Here is a 20,243-nt window from a genome sequence, read left to right on the forward strand (position 1 = left end):
AATCATATATATACAAGGTTTAGAAACAGCAAAGTTGTAAAAGTATAAAAATAGACACTATTAAACTTGTGGTAAGAAATCTCAATCATGAAGTTATCTTGGTCTATAGACAGCATTAACTGATTCATGCACGTCTATCAAAAAATCATCTAAGAGGAACAGTCCAGTCCTTATTTAGCAGTAATTCTTGGGATTACCAATAACTTTCATTGAGTTCATATGCATATCAGAATCCAAAACTTCTAAATTACTAAATTATATAAATGCTAGAGTAAAATTATAGTGAGTCAAACACTGCCAGTCATCATAGCCATGTATTCTTCCTGCCAACCAAATCTCTGCTTCCCAGTAAGCATTTTCTTTTACTTGGTTTTATTTTCTTACAATGATTTTGTTAATCTTTTATTAAAAAATGTTTCAAGTAATGAGAACCAGCAGATGCTTAAAAGTATAAGGTTACTAAAACAAAGTAGATAAGGAAGGGTCTGAATACATATTTCATTTATTATTTAAAACCTTCACCTCTGTCTCATTTCCTTATTACTGTATAAATCTTCTGGAGTTGGTGATCCATACACTTATCACAGACTGCATATCCAGTGATTTAAGTACTACTTGTAACATGGTAATTGCCTCACAATAATGTCTGTTACGATCCTACTAATAACACTGCACAACAAAGTTTTTGCTTCTTGAACACTGTTGGGTGTTCCTTATAGGTTTTTGGCTGTTGATCAAAAAAATCACATCCAAATTTGCCCATCATGTACCGTTTCATCGAAATCTTCAGTTTTGCTACAATGGAAAAATGATATCTGGGCAACTGGAATCCATCAATGCTTGCTGACTACTGTTGGACACTGCAACGTGATGCACCGGACATTGAATACAAACGAAAATCAGGAGCAAAACACTTCTAATTATGTTGAACTTAATAGCATATTAGAAACATAAATGCAATTAAATACATTATTGCTAGTAAACAGTTAACTGACTATTTCTCAGAGTTCCAATGTGATGAAGCAAAACCAAAACTATATCTATGCATACCCACCAGGTATCTGCCACAATCAGCAACAACTTTTTGGAAAGCAAAACTTTTCAAAAAATAGTTGTGCAGTGTAATTAATGTAACTTTAATAAATTAACAGAGAATTTATCTTGTTGGTATTGTTTAGCTATAAACAAAATCCAATATGGAATCATATACTAGTGATAAAACTGCTCAATGTGTTATAAAAAAGAAAAGAAATTAGAAAATTTGAATTTTCAACTTAAAGATGCACCTTATGTACATAAGGGCTAAACAGCTAAGTCAAACACTTCCTATAACTCAAGTTCTGCTACTCACAATTTCAAGTTATCCACCCTCATAACCTGAAATACTAATTATTAGGCCATACAAAAGAGGTAATACTTATGCAGATATTTAAAAAACGAAATTTTCAAGTGTACATACATTAAGAATTAGATGACAGAAATCATCAATCCTTAGTAACAGAGTCAAAAACAGTTACTCAGAACTTTTGAACATACTGAAGGATATAATAGTAAAATAGAATGGACAATTTTTTTGACAAAAAATGTTTGATAACTTCATAAGATTTCTTTATAATGTACCTGATAGTTACTAGTATGGTATCCACTCATATACCATAACATCAGCATTGAAGCTAGAGCTTTGTCATCTGTGACACCATCATCATCCAGAGGAAAAGGTGGTAGTGGTGGAATATCTGGAATCTTAATTAAGTAAAATAGTAAGTTAGAAGCAAAAAGTATCCATTACAAGTGACAGAAAACATTTAAGATAATCTTTTTTTAAATTATTTTATGGACTTTAAAAAGGTTAGTTGTGTTGCACTCTTGATTTTATTCACTTAGAGTAAAGCTTTGAGCTATTTATGTTACCCAGCATGAAAAGTAACTGCACAGCACTTAAGTCAGGCTAAGAGCTGCTCAATAATAACATATAATAAATCAACATTTTTATTATTTATGTTACAATTTTAAAATGTGAATGACAGTGTTATTAATTCTTAATAATTTAGTTTAGAATATCCTGCAAAAAGAACACCTGGTGTCAACATCATTCCTGCTTGTTCTCGCATCACTTCTGAAGTGAATGCTGGTTTTTGCCTGCATGTGAATGTTGATTTTTGTCTGCATGTGCAGCTTTCGAATGGGAGACAGATGAACACTGAGGCAGACAATATGGTTCACAATATGTTCAAAGTTAATTTTAAACAGTAGCTTTGTTTAGCTCATTTAACCATTTCTAGACAAAAGCAATGTCACTGATACCTTTGGTTTTTTTACTTCTCAAAGTAGAAACTATTTAATCAAAGTGCACGATATTTAGTACAAACACACTAAATAGTGGTATCTAGTATTGGCTTAAAATTTTCCTATAATTTGATGAGCATATGTATATGTATGAAACACAGACATCACATGAACACTGTTAAAGGCTCAATAAAGATACTTTACTATTGTTTTGATTTTTTTGTTTAAAATTAAATTTTTACTAATTGAATGATATACTACAGTGTTATTGAGTTGCAATATTTATAAGTCTATCGTTCAGTGTGCGATCACGCAGTTAAACATATTCTGACGACTCAGATCTTTACTGGATATTAGTTTCTTGTTAATCCTGTTCAAACAAAATAAATAAATTAACACATTACTGCCTTTATTTGTGATAGAGAAAAATGTTTTCAATTTGCAGAAGACTTAAGATTACTATTTGTTAGGAAAACAAATATAATATCAACCTTGTTGTGGTATTTAGTCAATAATGATAATAAATTTGTTAAGTAGGGATATCTGTAAAACTTACAACAAATTTCTTTCTAGACGAAAGCACATTTTAAGAATATGCAAACAAGGGTATTTGGAAGAGTTTTATCATACAAAATTAAGGGTAATTCAAAACTGTTTAACAAAATCAAAACAATGTGAATAAAACCAGGAAGTTTCATATTTTAAAAAAAAAAGAGCATTGCTGAAAAATATTATAAAGACAGCACATAGCCATTTTTAATTTTTTTTTAATTTGGTTGCATAGATTGTAGGGAGCATGCACATATTAATTAATCAAACCTAGTTGATTAATGAGCCTATTAACTGATCAATTAGCAAATGCCATTTATCACACAGACTAGTCATGTTATCAGGATTTTAATAGCAAAAGAGGGAAGAATTCTTTAAAATAAGCATTTGTGAAAATTTTGAACACAAACTGGGTGGCATTCAATTGACTTTTGAAATAATCAAAACAAGTCAAATATATTTACAAAATATTCTTTTCACTATAGGAAATCACAATTTTATTTAAAACTTTAAACTATTTTTTCTTGGATACAACTGTGGCAATCACCAAACAAAGTTAAGTAAAAGAAATATTTTAAAATTGTTAATAATTGATGTCTTAAAAGGAATTTTACAGTTTAACTCAGATAACAAGAAAAATTTGTACTGTTAAGGAGTGTTTATAAAGCCTGATACAACTGTGGTAACCCATAGGGTAATATAAATGAATTATTTGCTGGTACTTTTGTGATAAGAGTAGAGAAAAATAATTTGTCTTATCAACTGCATTCTAAAGTAATTGAATCAGCCTGTGTGGACTTTGATGAAAGGAAACAATTATTTAAAGCTCTGGATACAACTCTGATAACCAACAGTGTAACAAACATTTGTATGTAAAAGTGACTTATTTTAAAATATTTTAAAAGCAAGTGGATGTGTGCTATTTGTTTACTGTTGAAATTTATTGCCAACAAGTTCCAAACACCTACTGCAAAAAATCCAGTCCATACATACTTAAAACCTGATATATATCTTTTCATTAAATGAGCAATGAATGGAAGAAAGGTAGCCACAAGTTCATATAAGTGATGTTTGGAAAAATGACTACTCAAATAAAAGAAAATATTACAATGATACTGTTCACTGATTGTTGGAAATTGTGTGCATTATACTGTAAATTCACTAATATATTATTAAGAAAATATTTACAAATTCTGACAAATGTGTGTAAAAAAATGATGTTCACCATAGTGATGCCATATGTAAATTTCTCTGTTATTTGTATGAAAACATTTGCAAATGTGGGATAACCTTGCAAGCTAGTAAACCAAATAACATATTAGCATAAACATATGTACTCTTTGTTTTTGAGAAATTATTTAAGAACTGAGAGGTGAGTTTACAAATGACAAATGAGTGAGTCAGTTCAACATATATGGACTTACAAAAGATGTAGATGGTCCATGGAGTTGTTCAGCATACTGCCAAGCTGGACTGGAACCCTGTACATACAATTGAACAAAACGGTTCAAGCTTATATAAGTAATAAACAGTGACAATCTATATAAAAAAAAAAGCAATGAAAAAATTACCTTGACTTATAGTTAGCTTTATTACAATAAAAATTCAGTTATACAAATTTAGAAATATGTTTTCTAGTTATAATTTTAATTGAGTTGTTTTGTATTTTGTGATGTCTATAAATGTTCTAAGTGTTTACAGTTGGAGTGATTTACATGCTGCATCTTAAGTTTTTGAAGACTTGGAAAAAATATATTTTAATATTGAAACATGTATCACATAGTTACTCTGTCACATAATGTGTCAGTTAATTAGTTAGTAAGTCTGTTACCATGTTCTCAATCACTTACTGAATTAGTGGAGGTTAAACAGCCAGATTTGATTTAGTACCACAGATAGGAAAGTTTATTTTATATGTGAGTTAGACCTATCCCTTAGTTATTGTTAGTTCATGAAATTATGTAAGTTGTAGAGATTGCAGCTAAAGAGATAATCACTTTTTTTCCTGTAAGCAGACTGGAATTAGTAATATTTTACTAAGTAATAAAAGAAAACAACACACCAATAGAGACTGTTGCAATATTAGCATAAGGAATAATAATATTTTAGTGTAAATAAAATAGAATCAAGACTTCAAGATGACAGTGTATGTTTGAACCAAGATTAAAAACATGTTGGAAATCACAAAACAGTGGTAATAACGTGAAGAAAACGAGAACAAATAGATGTGAAATAAATTAACAGAAATTAGAATAAAGAGAAGGAAAATTAGAAGATCAAAAACACAAAAGGTAAAAAACAAGAGAATTAATAACAAAAATAAATTTCATTAAAGAGAGTATTGAAATGTGCAGGAGGATAATAAGAACAAGGCTGAAGTCGTAAAATAAAATGAAATAAAAACCACTACAATATGAGCTCTTTCATAAGGTGGGCTTTTTTTCTTCTTCAAGGGCAAACTGGTGGTGTAATCAAATGAATGATATTTATATACAGAGAGGGAGTTTAGTGATATTATGAAGGTCATCCAGTTTTTCCAGGAAATGTTTATTTGTCTATAAATTATTGTAAGTGTCTCATTTCTTATACAACATAGCCAATGGCAGTAATGTCTGTGGAAAGGTGTTAGGGATATTTTAATTTGGAAATGGCTAAATATATGTGTATTTAAAACTATGCTTAGGTGTTTAAGTAAAATAAAGGTGACATCTGGAGACTGATTTAAAAATATATGTCATACTAATTAATTTATAAAAACAGATATGAAAAGTTATCTTAAATGAACAGCAAATTTTAGAAAATTCAGCTTTCATATTTCATAAAAAATAAGGAAAGAACAGTTATTTTTATTTTTTTGACAGAGATAAAACCAATGAACAGAGATCACCAATTCCAGGAGCTAGATTAATTCTGAAAGGTTGAACAGTTTAGATTAGCAATCCAATAAGCTTCTTTATTTCTCTATTTGCTTTAGTTCTGAAAATTCATTATTCACCAGTAAGTTCACAAGTGACCTGTAAAGACCATACCTGAAAACCTGTATGACATGCATGAAGTGACATAAATGATTGGATGTGAAACAGTTTCTTTGCAGGTTTTGTTTCCAGGCTTTAGAGATCCGTACCTGGTTCCAATCCATTCCATACTCTCACTATGGTTCTAAATAATGAATTTAGATGATACAATGTAAATGCAATTCACTTTCAAATGTTAAAACTTTTCTTACCTGAAAAATGTATTTCAGAGATACCTACTTCTCTGCACCACAAAGAGTGAGTGATTTCCTTTACACACATAGTTATATAAGTTCTTGCACATTCTACAAGCCTTTAACAAAGCTCCCATTTCTACACATGCTAAGCGTTCTGTGCTAGTCTATAATATATAAAACTGTATAATAAATTACGCATAGTAGTTATTGAAAGGGAAAAATGAAGTATATTGTAGGTTAAACCACCAACGATAAGATGTTAACTACAGAGAACTATATTTTAATAATACATACTGATGTGGATAAAACTGTTGGGTAATACTTTCTTCAGGTACCTTTAGCTGAATAGTAAATGGAAAAGTCTTAAATTAAAGATTACACAATAATATAACAGATAAACACTTATAACAATGTTTAAAATGTTTAAAACAATACAATAAAGAAATTAGACTGTTTTTACATATAAAACAATATACATGTATATTATAATTTAAAAAAAAATCCACAACTGAAAATTTTGTAAAAGAAATGAAAAATTAGTTGATGAAAGTTAAAAAAAACATCACTGAAAAAATAATACATGATTAAATAAATGCATAATACTGTATAAAAATGTTTAAAGGAAGTTAAAGCAAAGAACAGAAACTTTAAAAAAAAGCTAAAGCTTTCATTTATCCTATTAAGATATCTTTGAACATTTTAAAGTAATTATTTTGCAAACTAGTGTTAAGCCACTGGTTTATCTGTGTTACAGCTTACTGTGACCCCAAAATGTATGAACAATATGTTGGTTTTTCCTATTTATAATTTTCTACAACACATGAATATGATGGAATATATGATGCATTTTTATATGTGGTTAAAATGATCCATTTTATTCATAGATTTTTTTTCTTATAACTTGTGTTCACTAATTCTCTATTATACTATTTTAACCATTTGTAATCATTACTGTACACATTTCTTTGTTAAAGTCATATAACCTTTGATGATTTAGAACATTTTCTTTCACAAATTTACTGTTCAACTACAGATAACTGAAGAAGGGCACTGCCCAAAGGGCTGTATCTACAATAGTATATATTAAAAAATAAATATATCTGTAGTAAACGTCATGTTGTCTTTGGTGGTTTAACTGATGACATACTTCTTTTTTGTTCTTAAAATGTAATAATAACTAACCATACTTTCACCAATAAGAGAGCAATACATCATCCACACTTAGTAATCCATACAAACATCTGCCTCATGAGGCAAACTAAATATACCAAAAGTGAAGGAAGAATGGACATTTCTTCTATTAATAATTCGTTGGTTTAAATTTCTTAGTTTCTTAACGATCGTGTGAGCGTGTACTGTTAATAGTGGTGTACGGTATGCTAGTTCAGACATAATGGTAACATGTAAGTACAAATACACTGAGAAAAAACACAAAACTTACACTTCTCGTACAATCGCCGTGATGAAATAATAATCAGTGACGTCGAGAAACCCACTTGTTGAGAAATTTATATGCAAAAACGGCTCGTTTGGGTTGAGAAAATATTTTACATAGAAGAGCGTTACATATCAACCAACTAAAGTAAATATATCTCACGAATCAAAAAATCACGAAACCATATATTCCCGATACCAGCAGACAAATAACCAACATTTGGCAAAAATTAGTAACAAAATATGACATTCTAGTTAATACCAAATTTATTCAAAAACCAGGCACAAAACAGGTCTATACTATGTAAAAACTACACCGACAAACACCACACCAACATTATTTATAAAATACAATGTGATAACTGCCACGACTTCTATATTGAGAAACAAGTAGAAAAATGGAAACCAGATTCAAAGAACATAAAAAGTCAGCTTCACACGTTTTCGAACACTGCAAGTCAAATAAACACAACATAACCACAGAAAACACTCAAATACTAAATAAACAATAAAACATAAACAAACGCAAAATTAAAGAAGCCTTACTTATACAACAACTTAAACCCAAAATAAACCAATATAAAGGAACGCCTTTATACCTATATTAATATAATAAAATTATATATTCAAACATCTAATACCGCCCTCTACATTTCGACACACAGTTACACAACCCCTTTCAAACATGTGGTCAGCTTCCGGTCAGTTACCTCTTTCTTTGTGAACCTGACGATGACCGAAGAAGGTCGAAACGTTGTTCGCTCTTCTATGTAAAATATTTTATCAATCCAAACGAGCCGTTTTTGCATATATATTTCTCTACAAGTGGGTTTCTCGACATCACTAATTAGGGCATTACCAACATTGTACAATGAAACTGAGCTCTAGAAACAGGCCTCGTTGTTTAGACAGTAAACATTCGTGGACAATTCAGAATTAGACAATAGGACAAACGCCAGGTAACCCTATCACCGTAACTTAAGTAACACTACAAACAGCGCTGGAATTACTGTAAAAGAGAAACGCAAATCTTACACTTACCTTTACGAAACGTTAATGACTTAAAATACTATACGTTTAATTCATTTGAAAACTTCAATATTTACTCACGGAAGGAATTACCTTTCAAATATTTTATGTTATGAAACAATACATGTTGAATACTTTAATCTTACAACACCGTAAAATTCGCATTCCACCTTACTCCGACTACAAAATTTACCCGTTTCATGAACATATAAACTGCAAGACAATAAAAAGTAAATAAATCCCAACAAGCTTTGCTGCGAATTCAGATGAGGGCGCAAATTTTCCCCACACACAAGAAATTACCTACAGTTTCTCATACAGTCTTATATACATTTGTAGGAAAATTGCTCCAAGTTGTGGGAATTATTCTTAGATCAGAACAAGAGATATTACGGTAACTTAAATTTTATATTATTACGATAGTTTAGAAGCACAATAATTACATCTTTTTTTAAAAGTTATTTAAAGAAACTTATACAGTTAAGTACTTCACAGTTAGAGCATGCGCTCATTAGTTTGCTGTGCTATCTGTTGACTGAGTTAAAAACCAAATAAATAAGGAAAACAAAAACATTTCAAAACATCCAACGATTGCCGATTTTTACCGCTGACTAGTATATTATTTGTATTTCTACTATTTCCTTCATATATGCTCTAAAGTACACATATTTCTGAAACTTAAACAATGATTGAAGATTTATTAACAAGTTTAAATCCTACTTTCTTGTGTCCGCATTTTATTTATTTTTTGATATATACGAATAAAGACTTTGGATGAAACGTACGTTAATTATATAGATCAAGTTGATTTGGTTTGTTTTGAGTTTCGCGCAAAGCTACACGAGGGCTATCTGCGCTGGTAACATTTAGTAAAATAACAAGTTTATCTAATTGTTACCCATAATAAGTATATGTATCTTACAGAATCTGACATTTTGAGGGCAACTTAGTTGTTTGTTCAATATCATTCTATTATCTAAACTTGAGGCTTTACCGGTATACCTTTACATGGAGTAACATGATACTGATTTCATTCTACAGCTATCTGTGACGATTGAACGGATGTGTCATGTAACATGATACTGGTTTCATTCTACAGCTATCTGTGACGATTGAACGGATGTGTCATGTAACATGATACTGGTTTCATTCTACAGCTATCTGTGACGATTGAACGGATGTGTCATGTAACATGATAATGGTTTCATTCTACAGCTATCTGTGACGATTGAACGGATGTGTCATGTAACATGATACTGGTTTCATTCTACAGCTATCTGTGACGATTGAACGGATGTGTCATGTAACATGATACTGGTTTCATTCTACAGCTATCTGTGACGATTGAACGGATGTGTCATGTAACATGATACTGATTTCATTCTACAGCTATCTGTGACGATTGAACGGATGTGTCATAGAAGTATCTTTTGTTCACACTTATATCGTTTTCCCGGACGGAGATTCATCTTGCGTAGGTTACATACAAGTGAATGGCTTTTGACGCTGACCTTTATGTTCATGGATTTTACCTATTATATGACATCGCACTTTGATTACCATGGTTACAGTACGACTTGTTGCAGGTCTTTTTCTGGATAATCCTAAGTTGATCCATATTCCTATTTTCTCTGATGCTATTAAGTAAAGGAGTATCGGAAATTTTAAATCTCTCACGATCTGAAAGCACATTTGTTACCTCAGTGTATTAATACCATAAAGTGTTATAGAGAGTTATTACATATCCTTCTCAAAGTGATCAGTTTTTGTTGGGGTCACACTTCCTATGAAGCACTAAAGAATGTCAAAATGTAGTCCTGATACATTCCGTTCCACAAGGACATTATTTCGGTTGTGGTTGTCATATGACTTGATTTGCATATTCAAAATAGTTGTAATGTAACCTAATCAGCACTATATAACGTGTTTGTACTAAATAATTTATTTGGACTATCATTACGTTTTTTGTTTTTAAATTAATCCACAAACTTTCGTCTCTTACCCAAACCTTCTACAGGTGAGACGTTTAATAAACCACAACGAAAAAAAAAGAACACACTCCTTAAGTTTCTTTACAAAAAGAAGCCCAAAGTCTGATAAGTTAAAATAAAAATGATATTATAAGGTCAAGAAACATTGCAATAAATATTATAATTGTTATGCTAAAAGATAAAATAAATTGTAATGATAATAGTAAAAAAAATTAATTAAGAACAAAAACTACAACAAATATAATAAAAATATGTTATTTTAATAATAGCATTTGAGTCAATACTATTAGAGTCTGGCTGATAAACTCTACTGAATACAACGCTAAAATCAGGGGTTCGATTCCCCTCGGTGGGCTGAGCAGATAGCCTTTGTGGCTTTGCTAATAGAAAACACACACACACTACTGAATACAAAAACTACAATACTGAAATAACTTCATCTTGGTAACAATTTACAACACTATTTTAACTGTGTTTAGAAAGATGTATTCAACCCAGAAACTTTTTAACACTCGTTATTACCCAATGGAGATATCTCGATCTCTTATGATTATCATCTAATGTTAATTACCAGCTATTATGAAAATAATTGTTTTTGCTGTGATGAAATACATGTTTTGTTTCTTACACAATACAAACTTAAGTCAAGGGTAACTTGAACTACTCTTAATTTCCTACTCGTCCATCTGTAAACTTCAGTTACAAAATTGTGCAGTATTTGTTCACTTCATAATTTTTACACGAAGCTATACAGCTATCTGCGCTTAGACATTTATGGTTTTAACTGATAGACTAGAGAGTTTGCAAAGCACAAAGCTACGTAATGAGCTATCCGTATTTTGCCTATTGCGGGTATCGAAATCCTATGTTAGCGTTGTAAGCTCACTCACTTATCGCTGAGTTACCAGGGGTAGACTAGTCAAGAAACAGCTTGTCAGTTATATCATCGCCAACTTTTCGTTTCCGTAGCCGTCTTAATGCCCCCATTCCTTCACTAGAGTAATAACGTTATAGGATTAGATGTGCGTACTAATCCTAGAAGCCCGGCATGGCTAGGTGAATTAAGGAGTGAAATTCCTCATCTGAGGGTCGCGGGTTCGCGTCCCCGTCGTACCAAACATGCTCGCTTTTTCAGCCGTGGGCTGATAGATTTATCTATCTAAATATTTAGATTTAATATCTAAATTAAACTTTAATTCTTGTGTTTTTGTATCAATTTTTTTTTTTAAATTTGGGAAACTTTCACTCAGTGTCTGGTAATATAGCGGGGGTTCAGTCCATTGATTTTTGTTGTTTGTTATTAAGCACAAAGCCACACAATGAGCTATGGTGTATTTCAACTGGCTGTCACGTTATATCTCCCCCACGATTGAAAACGCGAGCATTTTTGGTGGCGGGATTCGAGCCCGTGACCTGCAAATATCGAGTCAGAAGTCTAATCATAACTCAAGAAAAGAATACATAAAGTTTAAAAACTAATCATACCTTAACTTATCCGATTATTCATGTGTGACACCTTCAGGCACTTTTGTGATGAAACTTCTAAATGTTAATACTTGAGTAATAATATTTATCATGAAAGTTAATTTAATATAATAAAAAAATCAAACACTTTCAGATAAAATAGCCTATTTTCTTCCGAATAAATAAAACATCAATAATGATATGCTACCACAAATTCTACATCAATACAGGTCTCAAGTTACCAAAATATTTTCTTAATTTATTTTACAACTTCAAAAAGAAAGGAAAGAGCCAAAATAAAATTTAAAAGGTTTTTTATTGAATGTGATTTTTTCTTATAAAAATCATACAAAAAGACAATAGTTTCTAAGAAAGTTTATAATTTTAAGTTTTTTTTTATAAAATAGACGGACTAATAAATTTGTTTGGTGTCAAGAACAAATCTGTGCAATGGATTATTTCTGCTGTGCCAACCACAGCTATGTATACTTGATTTTTAGCATTGTAGGCCTACATGTTTCCCGTTGTACCATTTTATGACAGCTAATAAAAGAAAATATTAACTAAAAAAAATAACTAAAAGAAAACATTGGGTGAGAGAGGTTTTGATTGTTTGTTTTTGAATTTTACGTAAAGCTGCAAGAGGGCTATCTGCGCTAGCCGTCCATAATTTAGTAGTGTAAGATTAAAGGGAAGGCAGCTAGTCATCACCACCCACCGCCAACTCTTGGGCTACTTTTTTACCAACGAATAGTGGGATTGACCGTAAGTTTATAGCGCCCCCATGCTGAAAGGGAGAGCATTACTCGAATTATGAATCGAACGCCTTAATCCACTTGGCCATGCCGGGCCCAGGTGAGAAAGGTGGAATTGTAATAAAGAATATGACATTCCAACTCCTATAATATAAGAACAACGCAGTAAAGCTAGATCGATATATTGTGTTATTAGAATCGTGAAGATCTCATATTATATTAATGGAACTTAAAGGATACAGTAGTTTTCAACATTCTTAGCCAATGTAGAAAATATTTGGTTATTGTAAGGTTTCCCTTCACTGTATCTTCATATGCTTAAACGACATCGAATTGTATGTTTGTTTTGAATTTCACGCAAAGCTACTCGAGGGCTATCTGCGCTAGCCGTCTCCAATTTAGAAGTGTAAGACTAGAGGGAAGGCAGCTAGTCATTACCACCCACCGCCAACTCTTTTACCAGCGAATAGTGGGATTGACCGTCACATTATAATGCGCCCATGGCTGAAAGGGCGAGCATGTTCGGTGCGACCGGGATTCGAACCCGCAACCCTCGGAATACGAGTCAAACGCCTTAACTTACCTGGTCATGCAGGGCCGCTCTGATAAGTAAGTTCTTTTTTAGCAAGAAATCTGCCGTCGGCAATGGATGTGACGGACAACAAATGGTTGAAATGCTATTAAACACTTCATATTATTTGTTAGCTCTAGTGGACTAAATAAAGAATATAGTATTATAAACTACAACAGGCCTAACTAACACTGATGACTAGAGTTTTCCAATCTATGCAGTTTAATTACAAGCGTAGATTATCTAATACACCAGATATAGCGTGCTCGTCAAAAATGCTGGATCAGTTTAACAAATTCGATATAAAGAATAACACATTTTGTGTCAGAGAAACTAACAGACGTTTTCCAACAATACTGAAAGAGCATTTCGAAGCTCTTTCTCATAAGTTGAACACATGGTTAAGCATAATCACTTCTTTGATTTTTCAGAGTAGATTGTTTGTTTGTTTGTTTGTTTTTCTTATTTCGCAAAGCTATTCGAGCTATCTGCACTAGCCGTCCCTAATTTACCAGTGTAATACCAGACGGAAGGCAGCTAGTCATCACCATCCACCGCCAACTCTTGGGCTACTCTTTTGCCAACGAATAGTGGGATTGATCGTAAATTTATAACGCCCCCACGCTGAAAGGGCGAGCATGTTTGACGCGACGGGGATGCGAGTTGCACGCCTTAACTCGCTTGGCCATGCCGGACCTTCATAGAGTAGAAATAACTGGCAAAAACAATATAAATCGTATAAAATTGTCTTTATCAGAAAGGCCCGGCAAGGCCAAGCGTGTTAAGGCGTGTGACTCGTAATCTGATGGTCGCGGGTTCGCATCTCCGTCACGCCAAACATGCTCGCTCTTTGAGCCGTGGGGGTGTTATAATGGCGGTCAATCCCACTATTCGTTGGTAAAAGAGTTGGCGGTAGGTGGTGATAACTAGCTGCCTTCCCTCTAATCGTACATTACTAAATTAGGAACGACTAGCGCAGATAGTCAGCCCTCGAGTAGCTTTGTGCGAAATTCAAAAAATAAACAATCTTTATAAAAACAAAACACCTTACATTAACAAATATCCAACTGTGTGTTTGTATTTTTTCTAATTTTTCCTCTTCTCACTTAAATATTGTTGATTTCAGTTACGTCATTAGCACGTGAAAGAAAGTATTGTTTAAAGTTTTTAAATATGAACATTCGATTATTCGTTACTAAATAAACAACATTGTTCAGGGTTTGTTTAAACGTCTCTGTAAGATATTGTTGTAATAGTATTACAATTCGGTATTACTGTGACAACAGAACTTTACTTTTATCATTGAAAATAAAATCTTGTGAAAGGCGATTACTTTGAGCAATTTACTATAATTTTATTTAAATATGGGAAAAATAGGGAAATATACGAGGAGAAAGTTACGAAAATTGTTTTGTGTTTGATTCCATCTTGGTATGTGGTTTTTTTATGTGATCTAAAGTGCGTAGATACTCCCTAAGCCTTCATTTGCGAGATAACCCTATTGCTTAATTATGCCTTTCTTGTTATTATTATACATTAACATTTATTTTCACAATTCAAAGTTTATCGCATAGTTGAATAATTTAATACAAAATATTACTGCAAGAGTAATTAGAAAACATTGGACGATGATAACTATAAAAAAAGATTTTATTATTGTAATTACGTGAAACAGTATTTTGTATTAAATGCAACAGTCATTTCTTGTTACACCTCTGCATATCTTGTCTGATACAAGCTTAAAGGAAACATCAGTAATAGCATTAAGGTATTCTTATTTTCTTTTCGAATGAAATTACCGTGCTCGGTTTATCTAATTTCTGGGTCTATAAGTTTGCTGTGTTAATGTGGTGGTGGTACTGTACTAACGTTTTTGGAGCAGACCAATACACTTTATAAAATTTTGTTAACATATTAAAGAAAGCAATAATATGAGGAATTAATAGATGACCTGACCAACATCTTTCAATAACACTAATATATTTAAATTTCGTTTTTTTTTCATATTTTTATACATTTGTTTTGTTTGTTTGTTTGTTTTTAATTTCGCTCAAAGCTACTCATGGGCAATCTGCGCTAGCTGTCTCTCATTTAGCAGTGTAACACTAAAGGGAAGCCAGATAGTCAACAACACCCACCGCCAACTCTTAGGCTACTCTTTTACCTAGTAGGTAAAGAATAGTTGGATTTACCCTTACATAATAACGCCCCTAATGAAAGGGCGAGCATGTTTGGTGCAGCCTTCAGGTTACGAGTGGAACGCCTTAACCCACTTGGCCATACCGGGCCATTTATTTACATTATTATATGTTTTTTTTGTATTGTTTTTAATTTCGCGCAAAGCTACTCGAGGGCTATCTGCGCTAGCCGTCCCTAATTTAGCAGTGTAAGACTAGAGGGAAGGCAGCTAGCAATCACCATCCACCGCCACTTTTGGATTACTCTTTTATTAATGAACAGTGGGATTGGCCGTAACATTATAACGCCCTCACGTCTAAAAGGGGCGAGCATGTGTGGTGTGACGGGGATTCAAACCCGCGTCCCTAAGATTATAAGTCGAGTGCCGTAACCACTTGGCCCTGCTGGGCCCATGATTATGTGTGCGTGTGTACATCGTTTTCTTATAACAAATCCACATCGGGCTATCTGCTGTATCCACCGAGAGTAATGGAACCCCTGATCTCACCGTTGTGGATCCAAAGACTTACCTCTGTCCCACAGGGGACATATATGATTAAAAGCAGTCACTTCTTTAATTTTCCACATGTTTATATCAAAGGGAAAAAAAATAACAATATGCATTATGGACAAAATTAGATTTCCATGTATTAAAAAACTTACATTAATAAATGTACATTTACATTTATAGTTATTTCATCTTTTTTGTTTTGTTTAGCTGTTGTTGATTTTTACTAAATTATTTTTTACATACGTAATATTAGTCTCATGCCCCAAGTGACTCAGTAGTACGTCTGAAAGCTCAAAACGCCAAAATACGGGTTACGATATTCGTGATGGGCACAACACAGGTAGCTCATTGTGTAGCTTTGACCTTAATTACAAACAAACAAACAAAATACTTTTACTAATTTATTTTATAGCTGCACTGGAAGATATGAAGAAAATGAAAGCTACGGTACAGAGGTAGAAGAAGGCGAAGAGATAGATGATCTAGTCGAAGAAGCAGAATTTGAAAACTTCAGAGAAATAACCACGGTTAGTCAACCACAGGAAAATGAAAAATATAAGTTGTTCTTTTATGAAGAAAGCTTGTTGCGCAACAGTTTCTGTTCACTTCATGAAGATTCATTTACATTTGGAACAAAAGCTGAAATCCATCAAGCCGAAGAACCGTACGATTGCGAGAGACCAAATACTCACGTTTCAACTTTCTATAAAAGGCACTCAGTTTTTCAGTCCAGTGAAGAATTAGAAAGCAGCTATAGAGAAATAGAAAACATGAAAAATATTTTACAATCTGGATATTCAACAACTCAGTCAGCCACTGTTGACTGTGTTCCAATAACAACCATGATAAACAGTCAACTACATGAATATATAGTTACCTTCCTAAAAATAAAAATAAACATATGGTACAACGGTGGGTATTCCCTTGTTCAAACAGCAGAGATACTTATAACGAAACCCGAAATGGAAAGAAGTCTGACACATAAAATCGGTAAGATAATTTTAAATATTCTTATAGTTTATGCAATACATTGTGAGTCGGTCATGGCCAAAACGTTAGTGTGACGAGATGTGAAATCGAAAGATCTAAGTTTGAAAATTCCACTAAACAAGCTCCATACTGTGGGAGAGTGAATACAGTTATTATTTTCAAACACACATACAAAACACTGTAAGTAGCGGGCCCTGCTGACTGGATGGTTGGCTTGTAGTGTCTGTTTTTTTTTTGTTTTTTTAAGTACGTTCAGGTAATTAATTTCAATAACTTAAAACTCGCAAATGTTATTTTACACGTTACATTGTGGTTAATCAGCAATCCAATTACAACTATTTGGTATAACTGAATTTATTTCAAGAACGGCAATATAATTGTGTAAAGTGAATTAGTATCGGACTGATCTATTATTTGGAGACAAAAAAAGAATCCATGTGATAATGGTTATTAACACCCGGGTGCTTGGTTAGCTTTGATGAAATGGAAATTATTACAGAGTATTTTTAATCAAAGATTAGACATCTGTAACATTTTGTTCAAAGATTTCGTTGTTTTGCTGAAACAGTTTCTGTTAATCTAGTTTTGTTTTTGTTTTTTTCAGCATCTACATCATCAGTGCAACCGTACAGTTCTTTCCTTAATGTCAGCAACTTGAGAAATTGTTCTTCATTCACACCCCAAATGTTAGAAAAATTTTCATTTACAGCAGCATCATTTTCATTCTCTTCTATATTTTGGCTTCTTTCACAAATTATCTCATATCATAAACTTTACAAGACTGAGGATCAGCATGAGAATTTCGCACTGTACTGAATGAAAAGGAATGTGAGGTACTGCATTCAGTAGTAACTTTTATGCTATCCGTGTAATTAAATTAAATATCTTTCCTGTATTACTTTATATGTTTTAGAAATTGTACATATTTGAAAAATAATAAAGATACTTTGTAAAATTAATCTGTACTTTGTATCTCAGAACAGCTGGTATGGGTATTAACACTTTTATTGATAAGGAAAGAACAACGTTTCGACCTTCCTAGATCATCTTCAGTTTAAGAAGGAGAGAGTTTGCAAGTGACCGTTGCTGTAAGCATGCCTCAGGGACAAGAGTATGAACGGGTACAGAACTGTAGGGGGCGTTGCAGTTGGATGTTAATTTAATACGACGAATAACTAAAATGTTACTTACATATTTATGTTCGTTTGTGCGAGTTTCTTTCTTTTAGATCATTGAAAACAGAACCTTGAATATTATCCAAAAAATGTTCTTCCAACCCTGGCGTATTGGTGAGCTTGAAGGCTTACAGTGTTAAAACATTGCATTAGATATTTACGGTTGGTGCATCACAGATATCACCCAAAATGTATTTTAACAATGAATAAACTTTACAATAATAGTCATCACCGCCAACTCTGATGCCACTCGTTTACCTACGAATAGTGGAAGTGACCGTTACATATAACGCCCCTACGTCTGAAAGGGCAAATTTGTCCAGTGTGATGGGGTCTCGAACCCGCGACCTTCAGATTACGAGTTAAACGCCCTAACCATTTGGTCATGAACAGTGAAACCTAAACCTCTACCTTTAAGTTAGATAAATGAACACAGGTAAATTACTTTCATGCACATAGTTTTGGCAAAATGGTGCTTCGTTGGTGATGAATATCTTGGAAACGAGTCAGTATTCAAATGAACTTCCGGATCCCCGTCACACCAAACATTTTCGCTCTTTCAGCCGTAGAGGCGTTATAATGTGAGTGTCAATCTCACTGTTTTGTAAAGGAGTAGCCCCAGAGTTGGTGGTGGGTGTGATGACTAGCTACCTTCCCTCTAGTCTTACATTGCTAAATTAGGGTCGGCTTGCGTAGATAACCCTCGTGTAGCTTTCAGCGAAATTCAAAAACAAACAAATTAAATGAATTATTTGTACATTTTGCATTTATCCAAAAACGTTTGTGACTCGTGGTTTAAAATGTACATCTTTAATAACCATTAATAAATATTCTCTAAATTGAAAGAAAAATTGATACAATAAGAGCGTATAACAATTACTAATAAAGTAAAAATTGAAATATATTCAATGTGTTATTTGTATACTTGCTACAGTCTTTATTAACAACTAGGTGGCGTACCTTTGTAGAATGGACGGCAACAGTTGTGGAGAAACGAGTGCAGAGGACAATGTTTCCAAAGCCTTCTGTCTTTCTAAATATCGTCCCCTACACTTATTTCTCTACAACAGGCAGTTGCCGTCCATTCTACAAAGTTTCATCATGAATACTTTGCCTGGCGTACCGTTAAACTGGACGAAAGTTATGCAGATTTGTAATTCATGAAAGGTTATCTTAGGACATGAAAAGATGGTCCCCTTATATGTAATTGTCAAAAAAACAAACAACATGTAAACCGCAAATCTGCAAGTATCTTTGCATGAACACACCAAACCATTATGTCAAATTTGGAGACGATCTATCAACAGAGACAAAGTAATGATATTAAACGTAAAATCACCCATAAAAACTGCAAAACCCAAAAATGCGAAACGCAAATTTGCAGGTATATCTGCATGAATCCAACAAAACTCCGAAGTAGTGGTGAAAAAACGAAAAAACAGTAAAACGCAAAATTGAAAGTTTGTTTATACCACAGCAGAGACTCAATAAACGTTCATAATAAATTTGGGAATATCTATTCACACTGCGAATAGATTAATTAGATATACAACAAATAAGCACTATTACATTTATATAGATTCTTTAAAAATAATGTCACCTGTGTGTGTTTTCTTATAGCAAAGCCACGTTGGGCTATCCGCTGAGCCCACCGAAAGGAATCTAACCCCTAATTTTAATGTTGTAAATCCGTAGACATACCGCTGTACTAGCGGGGTGCTGTCACCCCCATTTTCTTAACATAAGTCTCGTAAAGCTTAACAATTAACAGGTAATAGCTGGAGGAATTATAACACAGAAAACTGGAGTTCGATCCTTGCATCGGTCACAGTATAAGGCGCTCGTTGGCCAGTTTTGCACTTTAAAACACAAATGAAATGAAAACTTCATATTCTTAATAATTCCTATTTCTGCTGGTAAAGAAGTGAAGTTAATATTTAACGTTATATGGCAATGTGAATTTAAAACGATACTTTTCACACCTCAGTATGATCACTCATTTAGTTTTTAAATTCAAAATAATTAGATTGAACGTGGCCCAATGGTTAGGCTGCCCGACTGCGAATCTGCGAGTTACATTTCTCGTCATTTTTCCGCAA

The 20,243-nt window shown here is 32.9% G+C and overlaps 2 protein-coding genes across 4 annotated transcripts in view; one reads left to right on the forward strand and one right to left on the reverse strand.

The window, feature by feature from the left end:
• Positions 1 to 149: 149 nt before the first annotated feature.
• Positions 150 to 20,243, reverse strand: part of LOC143242790 (uncharacterized) — a 43,834-nt gene continuing 23,740 nt past the window's right edge. The window contains exons 3-5 of one of the 3 annotated variants that reach the window (XM_076486288.1): positions 4,260 to 4,316; positions 1,621 to 1,743; positions 150 to 860 (exon numbers count right to left, since the gene is read on the reverse strand). In XM_076486288.1, the coding sequence (XP_076342403.1) occupies positions 834 to 860; positions 1,621 to 1,743; positions 4,260 to 4,316 (207 nt within the window). In that variant the 3' untranslated portion in view covers positions 150 to 833. Of the gene's footprint in view, positions 861 to 1,620; positions 1,744 to 4,259; positions 4,317 to 12,222; positions 16,731 to 20,243 lie in introns of those variants that run through there. The other 2 variants (XM_076486291.1, XM_076486290.1) reach the window with 2 other exon arrangements.
• On the forward strand, positions 16,358 to 19,664 carry LOC143242793 (uncharacterized). The gene is made up of 2 exons (XM_076486293.1): positions 16,358 to 16,969; positions 17,574 to 19,664. Exons 1-2 carry the CDS (start codon positions 16,750 to 16,752, stop codon positions 17,783 to 17,785), a joined length of 432 nt encoding a protein of 143 aa, XP_076342408.1. The 5' UTR covers positions 16,358 to 16,749; the 3' UTR covers positions 17,786 to 19,664.

Source organism: Tachypleus tridentatus, unplaced genomic scaffold, assembly GCF_004210375.1.
Source record: "Tachypleus tridentatus isolate NWPU-2018 unplaced genomic scaffold, ASM421037v1 Hic_cluster_2, whole genome shotgun sequence".
NCBI classification, from domain to species: domain Eukaryota; kingdom Metazoa; phylum Arthropoda; class Merostomata; order Xiphosura; family Limulidae; genus Tachypleus; species Tachypleus tridentatus.

What these genes read in the sequence shown, in the direction of transcription:
- LOC143242793 (XM_076486293.1), top strand. Translation starts at nt 16,750, where the DNA reads ATGAAAAATATTTTACAATCTGGATATTCAACAACTCAGTCAGCCACT. An exon ending in AAGTCTGACACATAAAATCG is followed by an intron (nt 16,970 to 17,573) that starts GTAAGATAATTT and finishes TGTTTTTTTCAG; the next exon opens with CATCTACATCATCAGTGCAA.